The sequence below is a fragment of the Dendrobium catenatum genome, unplaced genomic scaffold (assembly GCF_001605985.2).
Source record: "Dendrobium catenatum unplaced genomic scaffold, ASM160598v2 fragScaff_scaffold_104, whole genome shotgun sequence".
Taxonomy (NCBI): domain Eukaryota; kingdom Viridiplantae; phylum Streptophyta; class Magnoliopsida; order Asparagales; family Orchidaceae; genus Dendrobium; species Dendrobium catenatum.
The window spans coordinates 144,276-168,036 of NW_021318566.1; the positions used below are offsets into that span (position 1 = coordinate 144,276).

The window sequence follows — 23,761 nt, forward strand, 5'->3', positions numbered from 1 at the left end:
TAACAAATGTTACTAAATTTAGAAGCCCTTAATTATTTGTAAATTAAGTTGTATTACCTTCTACCAATTCATGAAAAAAAAAAACAAAACAAAAGAGAATCAAATAAACACAAAATATCATCTCTATCACCCATACATTCTTCTTCTTTCATTCTGAAAGACCAAGCCTTCACTCCCCAACACACCAAAAGCTAAAAGAGGGCCACAGATCAAATAGACTGGTAAATCAATCACACAGCATTGCCAAAATTGTACAATTTCAAGAATGAGAAATCTTTGGCAATGACACAATCAGGAAAAGAGGATACAACAGAAGTAAAGAGAGAAGGAAGGATGTTTCTTAGAAGATACAATAGAGAGAGCTCACAGGGATCATTGTCTCGAACCTTTCTTGCGACTGAGTATCTCGTGCTCTTTCAGGCGGTGCTGGAATCTGGCGAGGCGAGCTTGCAGGCTGACCAATCCGGCAGCCTTGCGCGAGAGGAGGAAGCTGAGCTGTGAAACATAGTTGTCAATTTGGCTTCCCGGTCGGTCCACCTCTTCCAACAAATTCATCTCCTGTGCACAACAAAAGAGCATTCAAAGCGCGCAACTAAAGCGTGCAAAAAATTACAACCAAAATGCACTCAACGTGTCAAATTTTAAATGGATGTCCGGTCTCCGCACCTAATAATATTTTGTCGTTCATAGACCGGTGATCTTTATAAAGTTTAGGGTTTAGGGTAACAATATGCTCCAGAACTGTTTAAATAGATCAAGCTTTCTCAGAATTTGAATTCTTAGTATTACTGGAATGCTGAGGCGTGGGACCTTTACTTTCAAAGCGTTCTTGTTCTTAGTGAGCTAGTAAAACTATCAAATTGCAGTAGTAGGGTGGTGAAGAGCTTTAATCAAAACAAGAAATTGATAAGAAGGATGCAGATCACAATTCTTGATCATCAGATGAGCACCCGTTTGCCCCATTGAGTCTCCAGCTATGATTGCTAAAATTTTGGAGCCTACTTTTTGCTCTACAAAGAAGTATGCTATGCAGAATTATATATTGGTTGATTATTGCGGTATGGTCATCATGGAGATTAAATGGGGGACAGGGAGTACTAGGGTTCCTGGAGCCGCCAGGGAGTACTAGGGTTCTGGAGCCGCCAAAAGGTAGCAAATATTTGCAGGCTATATCATTACAGGGGGCGTTTTATGAATTTTATTAAATTTTTTTGGCTGCCTCAATTTTTTTCTTTATTAAAAGGAGGGCATCATTTTTAGATTCAAATCAAAGGCATTTAGGCTGTAATTTCTCCACAATTGGGTCAACTTGTCATTTTATGTTGTTTTTGGCTCTGTAATTGAATAAATTCTATAAGATGGCGGTGAGACCTACAATGCTTTATGGCGCAAAATATTGGTCATTAAAAAATAAGCATAAAATTAAATGTAGTCGTGTGGAGAAGATGTTCAGGTGGATGAGTGGTTTTACTCTTAGAGACAATGCGAAACGAGCATATATGTGAAAAGGTTGGAGTAGCTACAGAGAATTGCCTTAGATAGCACATATGTGAAAAGGTTGGAGTAGCTCCAGTGGTAAGATAAGATTAGAGAGAATTGCCTTAGATGATTCGGTCACATAAAACATTAGCTTTCAGATGACTTAAAAGAGTAGATGTATTATATTTATCCTATGTTAAGAAAGATAGAAATAGATCTAAAAAGGATTGATTAAAAAATATTAGAAATGTCTTTTTTTATTAGATTTAAAAGATAGATTGACTCTTAACATGACACAATTGAGAAAAAGGCTTCTTGTAGCCGACTCAGTGTAGTGGGATAAAGGCTTGACGTTATCATTGTTGTTGTAATTGAATAAAGTTTCACGTGCTTTCCAGCACTTGATAATACCAGTAAAGAATATGTTGGAACAGAACTTACCTCCCGAACAATTTCCATCGTATTTTCAATTTCTTTTCTATGAGCTGCTATTAAAGCCTCTTCCTCCTGCATTTAATTTTCAGAATAAAGATCAGGACCATATAAGAAATTGCAAACAGAAAGTGATGCGATCATCAACTGATGACTAAGGAAAAGATGAATAATTGTATGCACCTCTAGCAATGCACTAATTTCTCCATCGCTGAATGGAGCTTCCTGTTCATTTTGTTGCTTATTGCTTCTGGTCTGCCCATCAGAAATATTTTTTCTAGACCAACCCATATTTTTTTCTATTTTTTCTTCTCTAGGGGCTTTTCTTCGTGGCGGAGAGACCTTTGTTACCTTTTCTTCATCCTGACCACTGAAAGAGTTCTGTACTGAAGAATATAATTGATGACTTGAGGAAGAACCATAGGCTACCTTAGCCTCTATCTTTTCCCTCTCCGATGGCAAACCAGATGTCCAGTCTTCCCTACCGTTATATGTGTAGCTTGGTACTGAACCAGCTGTGTTCCTGTCAGTAACTGTAGTAGAATTATATGCAAAGGATTCTACATTCCTTCTAGGTGCTTCAACAAGTTCTGTTTCATCTGCGAAGGCGAAGGATGAGGTTGACAAAGATTCCTTAGCGGATGGTATTGATGGAACAGAAGCTTGGTCCTTTTTAGAGTTTCCACCCTTTGAGAGGCTTTTAACCCTGAAAATCACAAAATGACAATGTAAAATAATATCTTTCTCATATCACCATATATAAAAAAGATGTAGCAGTTTTTAAGTACCTATCAGCATATCTGAGAGTATTTAGGGTATGCTCACAGGAACCAGCGTTGGGAGAGATGCAGGAAATCATAACCGTCTTTGAATTTCCAACAAAGGAGTCACGAAGGACTTCTGTAAGTTTACTTCCTCTAAAAGGGATGTGGATTTGATCATTATCAAGCGCACGGATACATTCTTTTAAAGCCAAAAGGCTCTTGTTTATTTCTGCTCCTTCAATCCTAAAAGTGGAAAAATGAACATAAAAATAAACTATTACATCATAAAAATATTTCCTAAACAGAATAACTCACAAAAAAAGGAACTACGTTATTCACATTAAGAAAATGTATTAATAATAGAGAACTCGAATGATTAATGATGATAATTTGTATGATTTCAAGAGAATACCGTGTCTGACGATCATTATCAGTTGTATCTGCACCTCGCTCGCTTCCAGCAAGATCAATAAAAGAGATCTTCCCAATCACCTTCCCAGTCTTGGCTTCATTGGAATCATTTTGCCTTCTCGTGTCAATAATATCTTTATGCTTCTTAATGGCAAGTTGTAAAATAGCATGAGACCTTGATGATTCTTCATTTGCTCCAGTGGAGCCTGTACTTCGTGCAGCATTTCCTTTTTCAATAAATTCATTAACTATACGTACATCTGAAACCTCAAATTCTTGTAATCCTACTATGCAAACTTGTTGCCTGCCGTCTTCCCTCATGCAGAGTTTCCTGATAAAAATTGATCAAAGAAATTTAAGATGATTAAAATTGGCCAAACATTACAAATACATCAAAGAAAATTAAGCTAAGCCATCAAGCTAACTTCCGTATGATAATACCAGATCAAAATATAGGCGAGCCCTGCACAAAAATAAGGTGCTCATCAGAAAACAATGAATGACTAAGTATGCCTATGAAGGATATTTTCTAAACCTTCGAGCTAACATCCAAATGATGATGCTAAACTATTAAAAATACAGGCATGCCCTCCCCCCAAAAAAATAAAAGAAAAAAGCCTTGGCATGAGATTGAACAATGACTGAGTAGGCATGCCTATGAAGGATATGATTTTCTTTATAAAATCATTCTGGGTAACACACAAATATGTAAATCATATAATTTCTTTGTGAAATCACCTGGCACGATGTAGTCCCTAATCACTCTAGCTTGCAAAAGGTGCCACTAGATAATGTATTCAATTGAGATTTCTTTAGTAAAGTTCGCTAAGATACAAAAAAAAAAAAAAAAAAAAAAAAAAAAAGATTTTCAATGAAATTACCAGAAACAGAAATTTCTAACTCTATTATTTATTTTAACCTAGAAGAAGAGCACTCTATTTTGAGTTTTTATTAAATCTGCATAGCTGTATATATATGAGCTCCAAGAGAGAAGAAAAACATGCTTGAAATTTTGGATAGGTTATTGAAGATTTGGGATTTCATAAATCTTTTCTAGGGAACATTACATACAAATCCTTTAAATGCACCTTTCAGCCCTTTCTTCTCAAGCCGAAGTCTTCATACCATGGGAATCATTCCATTCTATTAGCCTTCCTGCTGATCTAGGACAGCTTTAGAAATAATTGATCATACGCTCCTTTTTTTGTACAACGGATAATTAGCATTAAATTTATGGATTCAGTATCATACTAGACTGAATCAAGAATTTAAAATCTTTCAATGGTATGGAGGAATTTACCTCCTATCGCTGAGAAGATCAAAAAGCTTCCCTCCATAGATCTCAAAATAGCTAAGCCACAGTTTAAACCTCTGGTTAACATAGTTTGGCTGGCGCAACAGCCGAACAATATCTTCAGCAGCACGGAGAGGTAATGGTTTCATTGTATATGTCTTACCACTTCCTGTAACCATCCAACAAAAAAAGGTACATCTTGAAGTAACGCAGATTTTAAGAATCACAATATCCAAAGAATTGATGATGGGTGCAACAATTAATTTACATAAAGAATAATTACATGCTCTAATAATATATGAATGTGTAGCGTTAGAGATTAAAAAGGTTTTATCTTTGCAATAGAAGTAGGATTCAGTGCCAAAAAAAAAAAAACGTATACATGCTTCATGCTTGACTACTCCCAGATCAATAGATCTCTAAGTTACGCTATCCAGGCACATACTCAAGGACAAGTTCCACAACCATCAAGAACAAAAATAGATTTAGTTCAAACGTTTATCATCATTCTCCACCACATGTAGTGGGATAAGGGATTGATGTTATTGTTTATCATTCTGGAAATAACAATTGACAATTAACACCGAGGTTCAACTTTTCCAGTTAAAGTAGGTAGCATCTGTAACCAAGACTTTTAAGACCCTCTCCCTCCCTCATGAAATTCGTTATTATTACATTTTCAGTTATTTTAAGCTTCAGAAAAGATCATAGAAATGGCCGCATAAACATTTCGGTACAATTCCGCATTTGCTTTCAGGTAATAAGCATCAATTGAACGAATTTAATAATACATTTTCTGAAATATGTGAAGCAAAAACAAATTTTTGGCACTAATAATGAATATCAAGAAACCATTAAAGTTGATAATATTCTAAAAAAAGCAGAGATATTGAAGAAAAATGAACGGTATAACTGGGTTTAAAATTGCAAACTAAAAAATATCAATAAACCCAGTACAATGATAATATTCAAAACATAAAACAGATATTGCAGAGGAAAATAGAGGTATAATTGGCTGTACAATTGCACTATGCTTCAGATATATTGTGATATTTTAAGATTGGAAAAAATAATGCCTCGGTAAAGAAAATGAACGGATATCTAATTTCTTGGCCCACCTGTTTGACCATATGCAAAGCAAGTGGCTTTTGTATGCTTAAAGATAGTTGGTATTATGGGTTCAACAGTTACGCGATACACCTGCATGTTTAAGTCAACAGGCAATGTTAGAAAAATGCAAAACAATATGAAAATTGAATTTGAACAAGCAAGAACGGAAAAAAATACAAAGAACAAAAACCAAGCAAATAATAGATCAGAAATGTCACAGCTGAGCAAGGAATATTACCTCATCATTAGTGACATGTTCATCAATAACAGCATCAAAGCAAAATTCATGTTTTTCAACATATGCCGTCAAGTCCACCTATCATACAAATGACAACAGGACAGCTTAAATATTTCAAAAAACTGATTTTAGAAGAATAAAAGCTGAGCATGGCTTACGAATACATGATTCATATAGAAATGAATTCCTTTAATTTTCAAATCAAATGAGCAAAATTTGTTTCACATCTATGGCAAAGTAGACATACACTTCTTTAGAAAAATGAGGATTTTCAGGGTTGTTTTTCTAAAATATATTATACATGATAAACAAAATGGAAAGGGGGAAATGAGAGAGTGATATATAACCTGCGAATATTATAAAACATGATGCACGTGCAAAGCTAGAATGGAGCTTTTCATAAGCAGATTTAGGCTTCGTTTGATTGGGAGTTTTTGGTGCTTATTCTGTTTTAAAACGACAAATTTATTTCTTCTTTACTGTTTGGTTCGTCAAATCACGTTCCCAATAACTCCTTTTTCTTCATTTTCCTGCTATTTTGAGAAAGCTTTATATATATATATATACTTCTCCGTTAAAAAACTCCATTTTTTGAATCAATGTTTCTTAAAATTGACTTTTACAAAAGTAAGAAATAACCAAACAAAGCCTTAGGGTTTACTTGGGGTGGCTGCAATTGTTTATAACAGTAGCAGAATTGTCATCAGGAAAACAATTTTTTTCCAAAATTTTGATGGGCACTTTAATTTTCTTTTCTTTTAAACAATCCCACATAGTGGGATAAAGACTTGATGTTGTTATTGTTGTTGCTTAAAAAATCAGATAGTTTTTTTTTCAACTACCACACTCTAGTAGATTTAATTATAAAAAATTACTTCTATCATAGATTTTTCTAATAAAGAACAAGGAAATTATATCCAAATATAATTGTCGCAGCTTTCTAGAAAGAAAAGTTATGAAAAAGCTGCCCAAAGAGACTCTTAAAAGACGAAGGATTATTTTATGCAAGTAGAAAAAATATATTGAAGATTAAATTGATTTGATGTATTTATGTGCAGCAACAAGTGAACATCTCAATTTATGGACTGAGGGTTAAGGTGGAGGTGGAGCTGGTTTGACTGGGACAATTGTTGGAAAAGCCACAATAAAACATCCATCAATTTTAATCAAACAGGACCACTATTAAGGCCACCCATGTACGACCATTATAATTGTGAAAAAAACTCACATCCCAAATAGAAGAGAGCGAGCCCTCTTCCTCACACTCCCATCAGCTAACTGAACGGAAAGAAAAACCTTGCTCAGTGCCTGTCATCCAAGTCATTGATATATATCTTGTGAAATATTCTCAGCTTATTTATATGTGTGGAGAACTTTATAGAAGACTAAAGTTTCATTTGGAAAGACTTTCTTAATGTTTCTTAAAGTTTGTATTAAAAATCTTCTTCAAGAAACAGTAAAAAAGCCGTCCCAAAAGAAATCTAAGCCTTTGCTAGGGAGTGAACCATTGTGCATCATGTTGACATCCAGCTTATGCATATAAAAAAATATGACCATCCTAATATTTGAAACTGAATGTTCTCTACAGGTCCAGGTTGGAGTAATTATAATTATGTCCAACTTGAGATTCAACTACATATATATATATATATATATATATATAGTGAGAATTTCAATTCTGCACCAAGCCTTTAACATTAAAAACAGCCACAACGATTTCAATTAACCTTCAACCTCCTAGGCTCTCATTTTTGTCTTTCCACGCTCTCCCCAGACTCACTGACAAACAACTACTATAACTTTCCCACCTCTCTTCTCTTCAATCAACTAGTTGACCAAGCAAACATATTCAATGATAGTTGGCTATCATGAGAATTTTATTCTTTATGAACTATGTTTTACAATTATTTTGAGTCTTTCACCATAACATGACATTCATAAGTACCGCTGCACTACTTGCTACCAATTAAATCAAAACATATCCATCACAAAGCATTACTTTTGAAAAATACGGTATTCATTTACAATGTAGAATATTATAAAAATGTCTAATATGATATTTTTCTATTAAAAAATGTTGGAAAAAGTTTGCAATAAGAAAATCATGGTTAAGGAAATACATGATCCTTCTAGCTATACCTTTTGAGATTCAAGGCATGCTTTATTGTGACAACAAAGAAAACCCCAGTGATGATCCTTCCTTTCTAGGTAGGCCATAGGGGGTTGAGCCACCAAAAAAATTGTGAATTAAGATAATGAGGATAGAAACAGCTTGACAACTAATCATGGGGGATGATAAAGAGATGTTCTTTAATGATTCATCAAATATCATTTAACAGAAATATGCAAAAATTGAGTTTGATTAGCCTTGAGAACTAGAGACTGGCAATCAAAAAAATCAAAATTTAGGGTAAGTAGGTGTGACAATAAGAATCTCATCTACCACCGCTTCACACAGGGGTCGCAATCATACCACTATGTGGGTGTGGCACATGCCATTACTTTTTCCATGAATTGCATTGCACTACTTGCCCATTAATTGCCGCTCCAAATGCACCCCTACCCATTTCATCCCATTGATGCATTGATTTGACGGGAATTAGAACTATTGTGAGTAAAGCAGTTATGTAGGAGGTTGGAAGACAGGGAAACCATTAACATTATATAAGCCAAAATATTTAATTTATTGATGAATGAACTATCAAACTTTCTTAATAATACCCCCTCAAAATTCACAGTTCTTCCCTAATCAGCATAATGATTAAGAAAACTGATATTTTAAAAAAATTTGAGCACTAGCATTATACGCATTGTTACCAACAAATTTCACAGCTTAGTACAACCCTCAAATAAGAGGTCCTGTTTAAGCAGAATTAGATATCAGGTTAAAGATTCAGATCCAAATCAGCATTGGATAATATATAGTCGATTCAAGTTCTGAGCATAATATTGTTAGATCAGAGGAGGATCAACTATGATCTTGTATGAAACCAAACTATTGACATTTGACACGATCACTAGTGCTAGCAAAAACAATAACAAGCCTTTATACTACTACGTGGGGTCAGCTTCAAGAATCTTTTTTTCTCCATAGTGTCTTATTATGAGTCAAATTCTCATTTAAATAAAAATACCATTTTTAACACTAGCCAACGTCTTTTTAGGTCTATCTCACCTTTTTTTAAAATAGTCCAGATCTAAAAATATATACTCTCCAAAGAGGGTCAACAAAAGTCTAATGCTTTATATGACCAAACCTACTGAGCAGACTCTCTCTAATCTTATTTGTCATTGGAGCTACTCCAACATTTTCATGTATATAATCATTTTATATTATATCTCAAAATGTAAGCCACTCATCCACCTCAACATGCTCATCTTTGCAATACTTAATTTTATGCTTCTATTTTAATGCCTAATAATCTATGCCATAAAACATTGCAAGTCTCACCACCATCTTATAAAATTTTCTTTCAAGTTTGAGAGGTACTTTTCTATCAACAATCTTGATGCATTCCCCTCCACTTCAAACATCCAACTTGAATTATACTAATAATATCCCCATTCATTTCAACTTTGCTTTGAACAACAGACCCGGGATATATAAAACGTGCACTCTTTTTAATGTCTTCATCACCCAATGTCATCCCACCACTAGATCTATTACTGTTAAAATTACACTCCCCGCATTCGATTTTAGATCTACTCAAACGAAAACCTTTAGACTCTAAGGTTGGCTTCCATAATTCAAGTTTTTCATCAACTCCCTCTTTAGTCTTATCATCAAGAAGAATATAATCAATAAAAAGCATACACCAAGGTACGCCCTCCTGTAAAAATCTAGTAAAAACATCCATGAATAAAACAAAAAGATATAGGCTTAAAGCTGTTCCTTCATGTAATCTTAACTAAAATAGGTAAATACTTTATCAAAACACCCTGTGTTTAGACACAAATATAAGCTCCTATATACATATCCTTAATGACTTGAATATAAGCATTATTAACTCTTTTTTTTTCCAAAACTCTCCAGAGCACTTCTCTTATAACATTATCACATGTTTTCTCTAAATCAATAAATATCATATATAGAACCTCCTTACTCTCTTTATACTTCTCCATCAAACCTTTCAACAAATGTATAACTTCTATAGTAGATCTACCAGGCATGAATCCAAATTGATTTTGAGAAACAATAGTATCACATCGTAAACTATGCTCAATTACTCTCTCCCATAATTTTAATGTAATACAAATTAGCTTAATTCCTCTATAAATCACTAGTGCAAACGTTGACCAAAAAAGGCATGCTAAGTGCCTTGCCACGAGTGTTACTGGAGGATAAATCCCACCTTCAAGTGCTAATAGAAATGATGTTGCTAAAATCTAATAAGATGAGAGTGCTCATATTTATTTAGTGTTATCTCGGAATCAAATCAATAAATAATAAATTCAATTGAAAATATAAGCAATTTGACTAACCAGGGAAAATAAGCAAGAAGGAAAATTCTTGCAAACTTAGAAACAAAATAGACCTAAACTTCAAAACATGTATAGACTGCAAGATTTAGTTAGCCAATCATCTTTAAAAAATAAAAAACAATCAATCAAAAAAAATGTCAGGTAATTAAAAGTGAAGTGCAAAGTGTATGGTTCTGCTATTTATTAAGCTTGAGGATAACAAGAAAGGCATGACACTTAGAAATCTCAAGTGTCCATGGAAGTACAGCTGTCTAGAGCATCCTCCTGGGCTGGGTCGTACCTCTTTAAATAATTTAAATCTGTTGTGCAAAGTCAATTCAAATTACCACATTCCAAGAATTATGAGCAACTGCTGAAAAACAGTAAGAAGAATTGCTTGTGATCTAAGTCTGGCAATAGTCAAGCCTTGCACTTGTATTCTACTGGCGATATCCAAATACTTTATTCTACTTGCACTTGTATTCTACAGGCGATATCCAAATACTTTGTTCTTAAATTTTCACCATGAAATTACTGATGATGATATGGTTTAGCTGACCCAAATAATACATAAGGATTATGCTTATTTCTTTAGTTAAGCTCAAATTAGCAATGAAGGCTCATCATTTTACCAGAATAATTAGTGTTAATTGTTTCCGGCATCATCTTCAAACAAAAAACCTACTGACTAAATCAAATAGATGAACTTCAATTTCATTCTCCGATATTAGAATCTGGATTATCTTAAAAGGTTAATATAGACCAACATAGAAATATGAATAATAGAGATTTGGTCTCAATTAATCGTAAACATTAATCTCCTTATTAGCAAGTCTCACTTAATCCTAAACATTAATCTCCCTATTAACAAATACCCCAACAAATAAATATTAGTAGATACTTCAATTAGAGCATTATCACAAGTGTGATTGCTGTTTTACAGCTTTGCATGCTGTTGTTGGCGAGTTATTGGAGCAATGTTGATAAATGTGCTATTGAAGCGATGCTCAATTTGGTTGGCTGAAAAAAGAATGCAAAATAAAAATGAAATATAATGTAAAAGGAATGTAATATATTTAAAATGTTTGGAGTTGTTTGGATGAATGTAAAATAAATGCAAGTTTTTTTTTTTTTGCTCGAAGTAAAATGAATGCAATGTGAAGTCCAATAATGATGATGGATAATGGCCAGTGGTAAGTAGGAGTTGGCGACGGCAATTGGTGGAGGCCGCCGACAACAATGACAAAAAATTTATGGCGTGTTAGAAAATCGCCCAAACCTAACGATTTTCAAATACACAATAATTGCACTAGAGGGTTCATTCCAAATAGAGAAAAACTTTACTCAGTATGTCTTTTACTTCAAACCAAAAACCAATAATTTCAAAATCCATGTATTTGGAATACTTTGTACCTATTTTACTTCAAACCAAACAGCCCCTAGGCCTTTAAGACTTTCATGCTTCAATAATGCCAACATAAAACCATAACTTTTATTACAACCAAATAGTAATTGCGGGATTTTCCGCCATAAGCCTACCATTAGGTTCAAGGCCTCTAAAACCAATTAGGAATGTGTTAAATAACCTACAAACCCTTCATGAGAACTTATTATTTAACGACAACATACCAAGCCATGTCTGATGCTGATAATATGCTCTATGCTAATTTTGATCTACAATGACCTTACATATGCAGCCACAATCTTCTATGCACAAGCCCATACTGTGTTTACGCATGGTTCTTCGGGTTTCACGCCTTCGTTAGCAGCTGTGCAGGTGCTGAATTATACTTTAAGTCTCATTTTAATCCAATTAAGGTCTACTAGGATGCCAACCAGCTGTCACAGCTGAATGTTAATTTTTGGCAGCCCCCTCCTCCTTGGATTAAGATCAATGTGGATGGTGCTCTAATTTCATCGAATTTGGCAGGCATTGGAGGTATTGCAATAGATTATAAAGGAAGATTCTTAGGGGCTTTTGGAAGGAAGTAATATCATTGGGATAGTGCTCAAGTGGAATTGATTTCTATTTGTGCAATTTCGTATATGGTTCAAGATCGGATGTATGATATGCAAGGTATCATCATTGAGGGTGATAATTGGAATGTGATGAATGAATTTTTGTCAGAAATTTGTGAAGGGAGATAAGAAGATGGAATTGCATTGTATGAAGGTGGATTTGTCTTTTCTCACTGATTTTCATCAAGTCATCTTTCTCTGTGTTCCTTCTCATTGTAATAAGGTGGCGGATTGTTGTGCCTCCTTAGCTACCTTTGGTAATTTTCATTGGGTTGGTGATTCCTTTTGTAATCTTCCATCATCTTTTACCAAGATGATCATGTAGGAGTGTAATAGACTTACTATCCATTAATTTTTTTGTAACTTCTTTACAAACATTATATAGGTAACACGTTATGTATCATGTACAAAACTTTAAAATAGTGAAAATTTTGAGACAAAACATAAACACCACAAAAATTTATCATCATCATTATTAGCCTTATCCCAACTTTTGGGTAGATGATAAAACACCGCAAATGTGAGAAAATACAATAGAGAGAAGTGCAACCAAACCTTTAACTTAGGCTCATGAACAGTTAAATATGCATTTTCATGTACTGTTACAATATCTTCTTCCTTTCTAGAAATCTCCTTCTTGTTAAGAGGTCTTTTACGAACCTGAAAAAGTATAGTCAAGGAACAGTAAAAAATCTCAGTTCAACGCACAGCTTATAACTCTCCAAATTCACACAAAATAAATAATAAGAAATAAGAGATACGGTTCCTGAGAGAAACCATCAACTGATTTGGGGATAAAACCCTTCTATTTCTATGATTTGCTAGCCACATCAAAAGAGCCCCAAGTTGGCTATAAGGACTCACATGGTCCAATGATTAACTACTACACATTCTCATCCAATACAATCCAATTTCAATTGAGGTGATAATAGAATTTTATTACCAATCAGATATATGCGTGCATATTTGCTCCCAAAAATTATAAAGACATTCTACATATTAGGGGTAAATTACAACGATGGATCTTCTGTATTGAAATATGGAAAAAGGGCCGGCCAACCGGTCAACTCTTCTTTTAACATGTTGGTCATAAATGAACCTTACACTTTAAGAATACTCCAAATAGGACCTTTTATGTGTTTTATACTGTACCATTTTAAAATAAAATTAGGCTCCAATAGAACAACATTGCCCTTGTCTATTTTATCATGACCATTTTTGTCATTATCATTTGTACACAAAATCTTTTACATGAAATTAGTGGCTATGATGGGCTTGGCCTGAGGGAGGGATATGTGGCAAACATGTACATTGGTCGCGGCAGAAAGGATTTAAAAAAGGGATAGAAAAAGAGAGCCACATAAGCTTTAAAATGAAACAAACATCGAAAGCCACAAGTCTTAAAATGCATCAAACATTAATTCTCTCTATCTTGATCATTCCGCAATTGCTCTTTCTCATAAATCAGTGCACTACATGTTTCCATCATGTCTCCTCCCTAATCGCTGTTTCTCATAAATCATTCAATGGTTCAACGGGAAATAATTTAAACTGGTTGATCATGCTCCTTGAACACCTTGTTCCACATGATTAGAATTATTTATTCTAATTTTACTACCCTTAATGCATGAAGGGCTTAGATTTAGTAGAACAAAAGCCAACTTGGATTCATTCCATAAGAAAATCATCTTCAATATGTCTAATTTTAAGGGATATGAAGCTGATAGCTGTTAGTCAAAGCGCTGAACGATCAAGTGATGTGAAGATATCACACATACAAACCTTGGATCCATTATACAACATAATGAGAATACAAATGAGAACACAACAACAAAATATAAATGCCTTCGGAATACTATGATAAGAAAATACCATTGAAACTTAAATATTCATTTTGAAGAACACCTAATATGCAAATGAATGTAGTCATTGACAACAAACTGAGTGTGGTAGAATGAGATGAAAAGAAGGAAGTTTGGAAAAACTAAAAAGGCTAAAGAGAGAAGTGCAAGATGAGAGCAGCTTAATGAATATAATGTATTAAAACATAGTATATTAGTTTGAGCATGTGCAAAATAGGGTGCAACAATAAGAACAAGTGTAACATAGTTAGAAGTTGAGAACCTATAAATATTGATCTTTATATATTTTTTGCACATGCCATCCAAGATTTATATTAGTGAATTTTAGATCCTTAGTCATCATGCATCAAACTTTCTATTCAAGCTTGCAGTTTAGCATTAAAAATATTATAAAAAAATGTACAATTGTGCTGAGATTCTGCATTTGCTTAGCAAGCAATCAGAACATGGAATTCTAAAACTTTCATGGACTTAATATTTGAATATGAATATAGCAGGCACTTTGCAACTAGATGGAAAGTCAGAGAATCACCAAAGACTGTGAAAAAAAAGGGGATGAAGAGAGCTAAGGCATGCTGCTTTAGCTTTAACTCAAAGATTCCTAACAAAATTATCACACCTTCTTCATATTTTTGCACTTCAATTCGGCCAGCACAAAGCCAGTAATTCCAACAAAAAAATGAGCATACTCCCAAGATATAAACCTCCACCAAGACAGCCAAAAAGAACTAAGGTTAAAGCATCCAAAAACTCAACTCACCACTACTTTGATCTTGGCAACATTGTTCTCCCTAGCACTAGTTTCTTCATCATTAGATGATGCTTTAATATTGCCTTCAGATGGACCTTGTTGCTTAATTGATATTGCTTCGAAGTCATCATCAAATCCCTGAGCAGGTATGAATGGTGATGTCTCAAATGGTTCTTCTGACATTACATGCTGCAAAAGCAATAAATAAAGAAATTAATTGATCACTAAAAAATAATAAAAAATCACCAAATATCTCCATCAGCACAAATGCAAGAAGTGGCAATTCATAGGCTTCTAATTGTACATTGACTATAGAATGCGAGCCACAGAAGACCTCAATCCCAGGTACAGAGGAAAGAAAATGGAAGACGCAATATAAAATATAATTAAGTTAATTTGCCAAACTGTACAATGAAAAGTTTTTATCCCTAAACGTCCATTTCAAAATCACTCTTGGGTTTTGATTTGATTTCCTTTTGTTTAGAAGTTTTGGATCACTTTTATTTTTCTCGATTTTCTTTTTCTTTATTTGTTTTGTTATGAAATAAAAATATATTTAGTAACTTAAACATATGTGGTTTTTATTTTTATTAACAATCAAATAAATTATTTTATGAGTCATCAGCACGGCAGTGACATTGACTATTGAGATGATGATAGCCGTACTAGTGGTTGTGATCAATTGTGACGGCTGTTTTTAAAAATACTCAAAATAGCTTTGAGATTTTTGAGTGTTTTTTAAAACAAATTGATTTATTTTTAAAATTAAAAAAAAATCAAAACAGTGAAAAAAATAAACTAAACTTAAACAAACATGTTTAAGGAAAAATAAAGTTATTTCAAATAGGCCTATTGTTTCTATGTTGTTTTCCTTTTCAAAGAAAACATTAAAACATTTGTTATTTGTGTTCTTTTTTGCAGACAAAAGTCCATTTGGGAGGTTGGCTTAAACATACAAACATAATAATCTATTTTTATGGAGCTATGAACTAATAATAGTTTAATTTGGATAATAAGCATTTTGGCTAACTTACACAATCTAACAAGCATTTTTAAATTTTTTACCTAACTAAAATAATAATGCTTACATTCTATACTAAAAAAACTACTAAATAATGGGAAAAAATATACTGGAATGAACTATTGTCAAAAAAAAAAGAATAAAACATAATGTCATTACTTTTATTATGAAATTTAATAACTGTAATTAAAATTTATATAACTACTAAATAATAAGAAATAAATTTTTTTATTTTACATAAACTTATATCATATGAACTTTTTATGCAAGATTATTTTATTACTCTAACAAGTTTATTATATAAATCTCATATTTTTAGCTAGAATAATAATAGTTACATCAAATATCAATGAAATTTGTTTATTATGAGTGTAGACTAATATTAATTATTCCAGCTTAAGCACGATTTTGTACAAAAACAGTTACTGAAAACATATTCTAATCAATTAATTTTATTAATATTCTCAAGATCATATTTCAAATTAATTTTAGAATACGTATTTGTATTTCTTATTGGTATAACTTGCTTGCAAGAAAATGAGCATCAAATACATCCATCACAAAATTCTCCTCCCAAAATCGACCCTCATCACCTTCCCGTTCCAGTTGACCATTTTATACCATGTTTAAACATATGGATTAAGAATATATACTTTCATTTTCATAAATCAAAGCTAAGATTAGTAATGAATTGCTCCTTGGTTACTCTTTTCAAAAACTTAATATGCCACAATTTTGACAAGTAACATACCAAGAAAAGCCCACCCCCCTCCGTGGCTTCAAAACCATAAAGATCACATGCGAATCAACGCACTCATCAATGTAAAAGTAGTCATAACTTTCAATAACTTTCCTTTTTAAATTTGAAAATAAAAATGAATATTGATTCAAAATACCAATGTTATGTTGTTAATTTCAAGTTGCTCTATTTTCCATGTGAAATGAAATTAATGACACATCTTGCATTCACATAATGATGATTGTCGACTTGTCGTGCAATGATTCAAATGATGTGTTTTATTCACGTAAGCAAGTATGAACTAATCTTAACACATAGCCAACTAGCTTAATAATCATAAGTTCCTTTGCACATACTGCATTCACATGATGATTATAGATGTTCAATCATTAACATGACGTGTCTTATTCATGTAAACAAGTAAATGACTAATCTTAATACCTAGAAGTGTCAAAATGGGTTTTTGGGTAAGGTTCGAGTCCAATAACTATGATTTTTTTATAAACATTTATATTTTAATAATCAAATAAGTGCACTAGATGCCCGTGCATACTTACGAGCAATCATAAGTTTGCAAAGTGGAGAATCACCATAATAATTCCAACCTAATGCATTTCTAGATTGCACACCTACATCAAATTTCATTGAAACTCTTCACATTTTTTATGCACATAGCAATTTTTTATAAGCATTTCTAAATAGCAATTGATGCAAATGCATACTATCTAGTAAGCATACCTTATTGACTCGACCATCTGAAAAAGAAGAGAAAGAGAAAGTGACTCTCAATCTACACTTCTTCATTTATTTTTATGAGACAATAAAAATGAAGGCAATAGGTTCAAGAAGAATTAGGTTGTTGTGTATAATGCCTTGGGTGTGTGTACGTAAAGACTAGGCCTAGGCCTAGGAGAGTTGATCAGATGAATTTGCACCCATCTGTGTTTTGGTATAGCACATACCAATCTTGTCCAGATTTCATAATATTCCCCATAAGAAAGGGTGGCATATTGAATTGGAAAGAAATGGGTATGGTTTGAGTGTGTTTGGTGGGTACCTATTTCCCTTTTGTGGTGTAGTGAGTCCAACAGAATGAGTTCCAAACTTGTACAAAGCTGCACCCTTGTTTTGTTTCTATGGATGTACTTTTATGTACAGTGAAGGGACTAGCTAACTAGACGTCCAAGCATAACCTTTTCAGTTATTGTTTAATTCCTCTCGTCGGGGAGGATTGAATTCAGGTTTGCATTGTCTAGTTCCTATCGCTTTGATCGAGTACTTGTTCCTCAGTGTCGTCTCCTTTCAAATAGAGTGGCTGGTATAGTCAATTCATGTAGGAAGAGTCGTAGGACACAAACAGAGTGAATGGTTATCCCTTAGTTTAAGTTGACTCCTTTCATTTGGTAGTTCATAGATACCTTACGGCTGTGCTAAGTGAACCTTGTTAGCCTTCTTTGTCCTAGAAACTATTGTAAGTCTTCATCGACATCCTATCTTAATGCCTCTCAACAAGGGATATGCAATTTGTTTAGCTTGGTATCCGTCATCATCCCTTCCTTTCCTTATTGGAAGAATAGGGAAAGAAAGACCTTGCCTTACACCAGTATCCCCTCTTATCAATGATACTTCTTGCTTGGCCCATTCGAAGTTGTGAACCAGATCTATTTCAAGACTGCTTAGTTGCTTCTACGAAGGTAGTTCTCCGCTCCATTAGAGTAGCAAAATGAATTCTTATCTTTGGCTGACAAAAACAACTCACCCTAGCATCAATGCTTTATGCCTACATGCGCTAGCCTAAACGTAGGGGAGCCTTATCCTTCCTTTGAAGCTACTTGCTACTCGATATTACTTCACTTGCCTGTGGTGTGGAAGTGAGTCTCAAGTTGGACAAGTCGAACTACCTTGTTCAAAAAGGACAATTTAAGACCTAATGAACATTCGAAGAAATTGGGTTTTCCTTATGGAACTGAGTCCTCCAACACCATCTCCCTTCAACCCATGCCATATGAACATGTTCAGGAATGATTTTTTGGGGGAAGTGGAGCAACAACTCAAAGTCAAATTACTTATGTGCAAGAGAGATAAATTTTCCATAACCAACTACTTAAATAATTTCAAAGCTATTTGTGAGTTGTTAGTTGCTACACATAAATCTATTTCAGATGATGATAAATTAATGTATATCTTGGACATTTTGTCACTTCAATGTCTATGGTGAGTTGAAATCCACAAGATCAATAAGATTACAAACCCCCAATTCACGATATGAGAAAGAATGCTCTTCTAAAAAAACCTCGAGTTGTCTCTTCTTTGTGATACAAAATAACTGTAATTTTCTTATCTAGCCAAAGTTGACACTATGAGTACACCAACAACCAACAGTCTCCAAAGACCTTGACCAATCAATCTTTAGCATCATTATTTCAACTCACATTTATCATATAAAAGAGTTTGAAAGTCCATTGAATAAAGATCTCAATCCTCTCAAATTTCTTAATAAATGCGTGAATGAGACATATCTTAATCTTACGTTAAAGTATCCCATATAAACGTTTTATATTGATTTTTTAAAAGCTCTCTTTTAAATTTGCATGTCTTTTCAAGCAATGAGCAAACAATAATTATTTATAAATACAGGCTTAGCTTGTTCAACAGCAGTATAAAAAATATAAGAATTCACATACATTCTATGCACATACCCTTTTTTTATAAGCATATATATTTTAATAATCAAATAAGTGCACTTGATGCACATGCAAACTTACTAGTAATCATAAGTTTGTCATGTAGAGAATCATCATAACAACTCCAATCTAATGTATGTCTAGATTGCACACCTATATCAAAATTCAAATTTAATTGAAACTATCCACATTTTCTTTTGCAATTCTTCCGAAAAAGAGTTCAATTGTCATCAACATGAAGGTTGATTTTACCACCAACTGACATAACATATGAGTTCATTTTACTGTAGAATAAAAGTATATTAAAGATACATCCCCGTGTTATGCAAAGCAATCTAACCTCAGAAAGGAGTTCCATATCATCCATGGAATGAAGATCTAAAAGACCAGCTCCAAATTCACCTCTGAGCTCAGGTGAATAAAAGCCATCTGTTGGAACAGTTGTACCAAAACCATGCGTATTCGTTTGAGCATAAAGTTCCGATCCAGATTCACCACTGAAATTCAAATTTCTTAACAGTTTCAAGAGCCTCTGCTTCTCCTCAGCAGATTGAGGTCCATAGCCCTATCAATAATGTAAAGGATATTAGAACGTCGCACAAAACATAAAATCTTAATCCAGAACGAACCATTAGAAGTGGCAATAGTAAGCAAACTTCAGTCCAACAAATAAAACTTAAGTACTCGAATAAATAAAGGACGCAGGAACTATAAAATTGACCTACGGGGCTTAGTCTGGTATGGGTCATATACTAGAAATGATTGAATTCCCAAATGTAGGAACTTTTCGAGAGGCTTTTGATTAAAGACAAACCCAGAGACATCAACACTATAAATCTCAGTTAAGAAACCGGCATGGCTAAATCCAGTTCATTCCCATTTCACATAATCATGCATGTGCCAGAACACAAAGATATAAGACAAATGCAGACATTACAATCCCAGATCCATGAACGATTACCATAGAAAGCCAATCGCTATCCTCGATCTACAAAACCGCCAACACATGTTCCAAGATCCAAACGCCATTATCTTCTCTAACCCCACGCCAACCCAAAGAAAGTAGTTTTCATACCTGCATGAGAAGATTCGGCAGCAATCTCTGGTCAGCAGACGCTAGCGGCGAAGCGAGGTGCTGCAGCCCGGCCGACTGTAGCCACCGCGCCATTATCGCGTCGCCTGCGTCCCCACCGGGAACTGCGCCATGATGGTGGTCATACACTGCAGTCGCCGCCGCCGAGGCTTTGCCCTGCTGTATCTGGCCACCACCCATGTGGCGCTGTGATCTCCGCAGCGGCGCCAATTTTCCTGCAGCTTACAGCCCCTCGGCAAACAACCCAATCTCGACTTCGCCGGCGATTTTTTGAGCCCGAACTACTCCCGATGACGAGGAGGAGAACGAAAACCGCCCGTCTGGGGGATCATTAGATCGGGTTCAGGAAGAAGGGAAACGCATAGGAGAAGTTAAGGGTCGAGAATTGGATCAAGTTGATGAAAGGAGAACGAAAATGGAATCGGGAAAGAAACCCTAATCTACTTGAGGAGATATCGGAATTACTTCTTGATGTAATCCATCTTCCGTGATCCTTTTAATGCGAATGCTGGGAAGGAATACGCTGCGTCGATTAGAGTCGTATATATAGTGGTGTCCATTGGCCAATCTGCAAGCATACGCATCCATGTTTTTTTTCTGATGGTTTCATAGCCCTCATGAGTTGTTGGTAATTTACTGTTAAGAACTTGTTAAATGCCTCTTTCCAACATTCTTCAAAAGAATAAAAACTATGTAAAATATTTTAATATAATTTAAATTAAAATGAATTTAGTATTTTATTATATTTATTTTGATATTAATATAATATAACTCTTTATATAAAATATTACTTTTACAATATATATAATGATTTTTAAAATCATCTTAATATAATTTATATATTATAATTTATATATATATATAATTTTAATATTTTAGGGTTTTATGAAAGTATCGTATATGAAATAAGTTGATAGCAAAAATGTTTTTTATATGAAAAATTCAGTAAGAAGAAAAAGTAAGGCTTCAACCTGATTGAAATTGTTCTGCTATTGTAAGTTAAAGGCAAAGGATCGAACTACAAGGGGTCAAAGAGGAGAGTTAGTCAAACTTGAACTCAAAATTGAAAATAAATATTCTACTCAATCACTTTTGAGTCTATTAAAAAATTCTTTAAAATCAAATATGGCCATTTGAAAAAAAAAAAAAAAACTTGACCAACATGAATCTTGAGATAATATTTGAATTTAAAATATTCAAAATTAAATTCATGATAATTTGAATTGAGGTTTCAACAAACTTAGTTGAACTGAATGTCTCAACAAGAACACTGATACTATATAAACCCAAATGAAGGTCAATATAAGTCATTTGATAGAGTATTTTTCATTATATAAAAAAAAAGAGAAATATGTACATATATACATAATTTATTTGAATTGTTCTTTATGATTGCACATATGTTTGAGAATGAAATATAGTGCTAAAAGTCAATTTGATACCCAAAGTTTTTTGAATTTTTTTTCACAATCTATAAGTTAATCGAGTATCTCTATCAGAGATTATAAATTTTAAAATTACATACAACCTCACAACTTCATCAACATCTATCTTTGTTAATTTTCCTACTCAATCAGTTTGTTTGATTGGTAAGAAATGAGCATACTTTATTAATCGATCAATTATAACCCAAATAGCATCCCTACTTCATCTTAACTTGGATAATTTAATTACAAAATCCATAGGTAAAAGTTGTGATTGACCACCTAACTTTTGATATTCAGCTTTAATCATTTGATAGGAAATATATTTTGCTACAAATTTTACAACACTTTTTTTAATCCTGACCACCAAAATAATTCTCTCAATTTTTGATACATTTTTATACTGCATGGATGAACTTCATAGTAAAAAAGATGAGTTTCTTGCAATATTTCTTAGATAGCAATTCGCAAGCTTTCATATCAATGATTACCATTGAAGAAATTCTTCTATCTCCAAAACTTTTACATTCTTTTTCACTCCAGAATTTAAATTTAAATTTAATTATCTTTCTATTGCAATCTATTATCACAAAGTGATTTGATATTCAATCCATTCCCAAAATCATATCAAATTCATATAACGGTAAAACATTCAGAATTGCTTCAAATTTCCTCTCATTTATTATAAATTTGACTTGGAATAAACTATGAACATTCATTTTGGACCCCTGTGGCATTAATACTTTTAAAATTATGGGTACTTCATGAACATTCAATTCAACTATTTTTACAAATTCCTTTGAAATGAAGGAGTGAGAAGCTCCTATATCAAAGATAATTTATACTAGCCTTCCTCGAATTTTTATTATATCTATAAAATTATATAGAATCAATTCATTTTTCATTTTCTCATGTATCCCTTTTATTTTTCTCATTTAGTATAGGATCACTTTCTAAAAGTTGTACTAATGAAGGTAAAATCATTTTTATTTCCATTTAACATGTACGGGTATGTTGCATCCCCAATCAATATCATAAAAGAGTGAACTCCTATAATTTGCATCCATGCACATTTCCCTTTTTAATTTACTTTTCATTTCATATTAATATTTATTTATTATATACATCTATAAAGATATTTTTTTTTATTGTGTGTGTATATATATATATATATATAACATTCAACAATGCAGATAATATAGAGAAAATAATTTTATTATAACTAACATAATCATCCATCTCATGCTTCTCAATTATTTCTTTTCATAACTTAAACATTTAGTCAACATAATACTATGGCATGCAATAATTGAAATAACTGATTGTAATTAACATAAAAATTTTGTAATTGCCCACTTGGTCGCTTTCGTGCTTCAATTTCCTTTCAATCTCAAGCCTGATATTGACTTCCAATACTCATTTAGTACGAAAAATCTTCCACAATTGATAATATTTTTATTACTACTAAAACCTAATTTGGATGCCTTAAATATCATTAAAAGCAACATCAAATTTTCTCCACAATTTATTACACTATAACATAGAATTACCTCACAAAAATCTTTCCTTCCTCTCCATAATTTAAGTACTTACCATTTCCTCCACCGTTAGAGAATGGATGAAACTCCAAAACCCCAAATTCTTTTTCTTCCTCTTCCAAACTCTCTTTCTCTGCACTCAACTCCTTTCTTAGGCTTAAATCATGAAAAGGTTTACACAAAAAAATTGAAGAAAAAGACACAACTTACCTTCCTTCTCCTTTTTCTTCCTATTTGCACGATTTCCTCTTAGTACAAAGCTTCTCACTTGTTTTTCTCCTACAGGAGTGAGCGAACATAAGTTATGACTCACGACGAGCCGCAAGTCTTCACTCCCTTACGCGTTTCTTCACTCAGGTTTGTGGTCCAATCCCGTTCAAAGCCCCTATGCTTGAGTGCGGTTCGCCCAGGTGTAGTTAAGCTCGCGTCCGTCTCCTGTTA

General features: G+C 33.4%; 1 protein-coding gene across 1 annotated transcript; it reads right to left on the reverse strand.

Annotated features, from left to right (window-relative positions):
• Positions 1-106: 106 nt before the first annotated feature.
• Positions 107-20,975, reverse strand: LOC110104401 (kinesin-like protein KIN-13A). The gene is made up of 12 exons (XM_020833484.2): positions 20,341-20,975; positions 19,606-19,830; positions 14,831-15,010; positions 12,764-12,868; positions 5,729-5,806; positions 5,499-5,580; positions 4,387-4,549; positions 3,088-3,417; positions 2,700-2,918; positions 2,095-2,617; positions 1,921-1,986; positions 107-558 (listed from the first exon to the last, which is right to left on the reverse strand). Exons 1-12 carry the CDS (start codon positions 20,536-20,538, stop codon positions 373-375), a joined length of 2,355 nt encoding a protein of 784 aa, XP_020689143.1. The 5' UTR covers positions 20,539-20,975; the 3' UTR covers positions 107-372.
• Between the last annotated feature and the right edge of the window lie 2,786 nt (positions 20,976-23,761).